General features: G+C 37.2%; 2 protein-coding genes across 2 annotated transcripts in view; both read left to right on the forward strand.

The window, feature by feature from the left end:
* The first annotated feature begins 576 nt into the window (after window positions 1–576).
* Window positions 577–3,206, forward strand: LOC105267097 (uncharacterized). Its single transcript, XM_011305727.1, has 3 exons — window positions 577–726; window positions 1,040–1,160; window positions 1,306–3,206. Exons 1-3 carry the CDS (start codon window positions 618–620, stop codon window positions 1,514–1,516), a joined length of 441 nt encoding a protein of 146 aa, XP_011304029.1. The 5' UTR covers window positions 577–617; the 3' UTR covers window positions 1,517–3,206.
* A 681-nt stretch (window positions 3,207–3,887) lies between these two features.
* Window positions 3,888–6,185, forward strand: part of LOC105267098 (uncharacterized) — a gene marked incomplete at its 5' end in the record, with an annotated part of 2,689 nt that continues 391 nt past the window's right edge. The window contains 3 exon segments of the mRNA XM_011305728.1: window positions 3,888–4,296; window positions 5,035–5,165; window positions 5,241–5,463. Coding sequence (XP_011304030.1) covers window positions 5,084–5,165; window positions 5,241–5,463 — 305 coding nt within the window.

Raw genomic sequence — 6,185 nt, forward strand, 5'->3', positions numbered from 1 at the left:
TCGGGCCAGATGCATTACATCAGAATAAAGGCATGTCCATTGAATTGTTTACTGTTACGAAATTTCCGGGATGAAACAAAGAGAGGGAGGTAAACCCCTTTGAGGGTTTCCAGGTGGTAGATGTGGCTCTCGTCTCTGGCTATCCAAGTATTGAGTTCGAAACCGTTAAATAAAGTTGCCAACAGGATGTCCAAGTGCAAGCCAGTCGTCCTCGCATGTAAATGGGGCCCTATAGTCCTGCCCACGCATTTACTGAAGGCCCGTAAAAATTTTATTTCACCGTGAGAACAAGATCGCCTCGCAAAAATCAGTTCAGAATTCCCAAAAATTGCCTCTCCCGAAATTCCTTGTTGTCAGTGAAAAATTGATGAGTTGAATCCAAAAGAAAGCCAATAAATTCAACTCTTCCTCGGATTTTTAAATTCTCGCAGATGATTTCCGGCTGTCCCTGGACCCGGAAGGTCATCAACTCCTTCACAAAACCTCTGGAAATACCCCGTCGTAATAACATTTTAAAACTGGATGCCTTATAAAGCCCAGACGAAGGAATCATCTCACCCAGAGTTGAATCTCCAATCGCTCCAACTGGATCTCGCCCACTGGCTAAAAATTAAAAAATGCAGATTGCAAAATTCTTCTGCCTCCTGGCTCTCCTCGGTTTGATCTCAGCAGCACCAGCACCCAATCCAGGTTCAGTAACCTTTCCCGGGGCATCAACAGACGACTGTAAGTTATCTTCGAAAGAAACCGAACGAAAAACCCTCGAAAAATTCAGCATTACGTAAAAATTACATCAGTCACATGAATAATTTTTTGTCAGAGTCTCTGATTCTCTTATTATTATCTCCTATATTATCCCTCATTATCATCATTATATTATCTTATTCAGGAAATAATATCTCTGAATTTTTGGATTGTTAGAGACTGAACTATATTTGATCCTGAATTTTTACTTTTGGAATCTGTAATTGTAATTTGTAATAAATTCAGAGCGATCCTCTCAACGGATAAATTAAAATTGTTGTTTGTTGATGATCAGTTAACGAGGACGAGGCGTCATCTCGGCACTTGTTTGGTTGGAGAAAGAAGAAGAGGCGACATTATCCTGTCGGCTTGGGAGGTCATGGCTGTCGGGGTCACGGCTGCGGTGGAGGACCTGGGTTCGTTGTCCGATCCTCGATGCTAACGAACTCTCCCTTTCCTTTATCCCTCATCCCTGCCTCACCATTCCTTTTATTTTCCTCTCTTCCTTGCAGTCCTGCCGAATATACCCCACAGGCCATTCAACGATTTATCCTGTTCTAGGTGGTGGCCGCCAGGGTACGGGGGTTATTACCCGCAAAATCACCCTGCCAGCAATTCCTTTGCCACAGCATCCACAGGATCATTTGCTAATCATGGAGTTCCAGCTCAAGCCAACGCTCACAGTGCAAGTTTCAACATTGGCCCTTATTCCGCAACTTTTAGCATCGCCCAGGCATTTTCTGGTGGTTATAGACATCCAGGATTCAATTAGAATTTTAAAATAATGTAATTAGAATTTAATTGGCAGACATTTTTAATTTATCCATATCCAAAAATTCAGATCCAATGGTCAAAGATGAAGAGTTGATTTGGGATAAAATTCCCAGGAAGACACAGATGGTCTCGATGACAAATGGATTCGTCTGATGCCATAATTCATGTTCAAATGATGACATAAAAAAGGACATGCTCGTCACACCTGAACCCTCGACAACGTAAACTCGATGAATTTCATCTCTGCCTTATGTAAATATAAAACGGGCGTGTTTATTTATGTGCGGTACTCCTCGGGGGGATATTTCTTCAAGAGAATACACACAGAGAAGCCGACGAAATATTTGATGGTGGTGTCCTCGTAGTTTTGCCATTGTGTCTCGTACATTGCATCCAGAGGATTTTTTTTATTTTCGACTTCAGTCACTTTATATCGCATATGTATGCATATTTTGGGGGCTTTCGTTTGAACGTGTGAAAAAGGGAAGGGACAAAGAGAAAATGAATCTTCTTGGGGTTCTCAGGCAAGATTTCTCTCGTGTTTTTAACCCCAGGTTCGATCCAGACGTTCAGAGACTCCAACTCGTTTTAAAGGGAATATATGTTCAGTCATGCTGGCTGGATGTTGGAGGGAGATGGAAGTTTTTGGTGGAATTATTATCGGGCTGTGGCGACGATGTGGGGCTGGGGCTGTGGTGCATTGCCAAAGGGCCCTTTTGCCCAGCTTTTTTTTTCCAGCACTTTTGCTGGTCAGAAGATTTAAAAGAAACTCGTTCCCTTCGCTCCCACCAGCGACCGGTGCTATTGTTCCTGCTTTACTGTGTTTTCATTTTTTTTTTACAACTTCCACCGGAAGACTATCGTCACAGCCTTATTAACCATCTTCGACAACATTTCAGGCAAATCCACGTTTTTTCAATCAGTTTTTTAAACAATTTATGCAGGCGATTGCGAGATTTTTTTTTGCAGGATTTTGCCCAGCGGATTTTTCCTCGGGTCAATAACTCATTTTTTAAATAAATTTCTGGGGAACGGCTGGTAAAATTGATTTGAAAAAATATTAAGTTTCAACATCGTGGAAGAATTTTTCTGCGTTCTCAGTAAACTTCAGCCAAAATTCCCAGAATTTCACCAAAAATTTAGAAAGAGCGGATTGAAGAAGATGGAGATGAGAAGATAACGACAACTCCTTAACAGATCTAATTGGACCGAATTAATTATCGAATATTTCCAGCTGAAGTGTGGATTTTATCAACCCCCTATTGGGGTTTATAAAAATTCATTTGAGAAAAGTAATTGATTCGTCTTGGAACTCGGAAATTGGAATTTTTAGTAAACCGTCACCAGAAAATGATTTACACCCCCGAAAAAGTTGTAGCCTTGTTAAAAGAGGACATAAATTTTTATACTCATGTCCTTTTTTTAATACATCCCTCCCACTCGTGTCCTCAATCTCCATGGAGAATATATACGATCCTCCGGTGATTTCTTTTTCGTATGTGCACCGGCCCTTTGTCTGCTCCAGCCACCAGATGTTCTTGGAAATAAAAAATGCAAAAATTCAACGAGACGGAGGCATCGTGGTTTTCGGTGAGGACGCATGAGAAAAAAAATGCCATTTTTTAAATAAGAAATAAATTTGAAAAAAGAATGGGTGAAGAGGGTTTCGGGGCAAAGGATTAACTCGGCTTGGGGAATGAGGAGGAAAGAGGGGAGGAAAGGGGGGTGGAAAGGGGGGTGGAAAGGGGGGGTGTCAGGGAAAAGGAGTTGAAAAATAAAAAAACTTATATCGAGATACGAAAAGAACGTGCAATGACCGCTTCATGCCGACATGCGATCTTGGTACAGTAATGTAGCAATCAGAGGCAACTGTGGTCCAATAAATAACGATAAATAAATAACCGAACATAAATTTTTAGTTTTTCATATTTTTGTTAAGGAGTTATTTGCCGATGTCTTCTGGAAAACCCTGAATCGTACCAACGCGAAAAAATATCGGCAATGAATATTAATGAATATATTGAATATTATTTTAAAAATTATTTAATCACGAATCAAGATTTTTAATTAAATGTACCTTTTTTAATAATTGAGAAATTGTTATTAAAGAATCAGTAAAAATTGTTCTCTAATTTTGTAGTAAAAATCCTAAAAACTCGAAAATCCCTTTACGAAAATCCTGTAACGATTTCGATAAAATTTTCACCAATAAATATATCTTTAATTGTTAGAATTCAAAAGCGAACGATTAAAAATACGAAAAAATATCAAACTCCCAATAAAAAAAAAGAACTAATGATGAATAATAAGATTATATGTATTGTGGTGTAATAATGTAAATTGGATGAAATAATGATAAATTAACAAGTGTTTACAGTGAACATTAATGTTTTTGTGGTAAAGGGTTACGGCCCTGCGATGGAGTAAACCAGTCCTCCTCCATGGAGAAAAGAGATGAAGAAGAAGTGGTAAACGTCGAGAAAAGAAATGTAAAAAAGTGGAAAGGATGAAAGAGTAAGAATGAAAAAAAAAATGTAAAAGAGTGAAATAGAAAGTGGTCCGTCCGGTGCAACAACCTACAGTCTGTGTGACGTTTTAAAGTACACATGCCGCGTGTTGTCTGTATACATTTTTCTCAGTGGTTCCTCTTCTTTGGTCCAAGTGTTTTGCCTATAGTTGGTGCTTGGGGGATTGGACCCTCTTGCTGGCTCGGCACCGATTGCTGCTCGCATTTCTCGTGCGGTTGTCTACTCGGAAAGTATCCTCGGGGTATTGTCGGTAAGTCGACACTTTATTTTTACTCAAGATATATCATTTTTAGTATCTCAACTATTTCCAAATCCCAAATATATCTCCATAATTCCATAATTCCATAATGCCATAATTCCATAATGCCATAATTCCATAATTCCATAATTCCATAATTCCATAATTCCATAATTCCATAATTCCATAATTCGATAATTCTATAATTCCATAATTCCATAATTCCACAATCCCATAATTCCATAATTACACCCTAAAATTATCCCCCGATTTTCCCTCAACAACTTTCATTTTTATCATTTGAAATTTACTTTTTTTTTGGTTTAGTTTAGTTTTCGTTTTCGTTTTAATTTCAATTTTAGTTTTATTTTTCAATTTAATTTTGGGTTTAGTTTTAGTTTTAGTCATTCCACAATTTTGAAAATTCTTGATTGAAATGAATCTATTCTTGAAATTATAATGAGAGGCGATTCTATTGAAACTCGAATGATAAAATTTGAATTTCTGCGTACGATTTAATTATTCAGTATAAAGTTTCCTGTGTCAAATGACTGTCTTTGTCACGCGAGTCCCACGCGGTTTGACCTCGCCTCAATTTTTCAACTTTTACTCGTGCACACTCCAGCAATTCCAAGCCCCTTTCAAACATACCCAGTTCCCAAGAGTTGTTTAATAGATTTTCAAGCGACCGAAGCATCAATTCAGAGATCCTAGCAGTGACTGATAAAGTACTTTTGCTAATTTGTTTAGAAAAAAAAAAGAAAAAATCATTTAGGCCATTCCGACATTTATCCCGAAAATGGCGAAACTTTTGGCACTTCTGGTGATCGCATTGGTCTGCGTCTTTGTCAACGTTCAGAGTCAAGAGACTAACACAAAACGTGAGTAACTTATCAATTATTTCCTTTAAAAGTTTGGAGAGAAATTTATTTAGTTTATCATAATTAATATTATAGCGGTATTTGGACAAGCATTTGACGAAATTGTTGTATCATCGGACTTGAATGTCAGGAGAAAATCCAAGGAAAATCGTCAGGGCAAAAAATTACTGACGAACGTGCCGTCAGGAACTACAGGTCCGCCTGGTAAACCAACTGAAATTGCATCGAGGCTTGTATCCAGTGATGGAAGTCGTATTGAATTGGAGAAACGAAAGCGGAGAAACATTACAAAGAAAAGGTAATTGTTTAAAAATTCAAATTATTATGTCCTGAATTACTACGAATTAACATTTGAAATTATTCCGAATAATTAAACTTTCAAGAAAGCAGAATTAAATTCTTTAACCGAAATAAACTCTAACCGGAATTTTTACACCTGGAGAAATCCCTTCCAAAAATTTTTCCAGCTGTCAACAATTTTTATTTTTTTTTCAATTACAAGACATCGCACTTTTTAAAATGAATATTAAATCTTTGAAATCCGAATATTTAAATCCGTCTGATTGCACGCGGACTTTCTACTTGCTGAATTCTTCTGAAATTCCCACCGATAATTTAAAATAGTTTACCCAAACGGTAATTTACCATTTAGGTACCTTTAGGTACAGAATCTGTACCTGAAAAATATCTTATCGACTGAGTTATCAGAATGTCCGACCCTCGCCTACTTTATCGACGAAATTTAATTCTAATTTGTAATCATCTTTGCACGTACGTACTGCAATAATTAATTGACATTCTCTCTCTCTTGTTCTTTCTCTTTCTATTGAATAATAAAAGCAATATCATAAATTGTTTTTGTTTATGGGTAATTATTTTTTTTATTATGTTTTACACACAGAATGCGTATAAATGGTGAAAGGACGCATAAAGTGCAGTGCGGTATATTCGAATAAAAATCTAATGTGCATTCGAGAATTATCGACTATTTAATTCCATTATCAATAATCCTTCTTCATT

The sequence above is a fragment of the Fopius arisanus genome, unplaced genomic scaffold (assembly GCF_000806365.1).
Source record: "Fopius arisanus strain USDA-PBARC FA_bdor unplaced genomic scaffold, ASM80636v1 scaffold00044, whole genome shotgun sequence".
Classification (NCBI taxonomy): Eukaryota; Metazoa; Arthropoda; class Insecta; order Hymenoptera; family Braconidae; genus Fopius; species Fopius arisanus.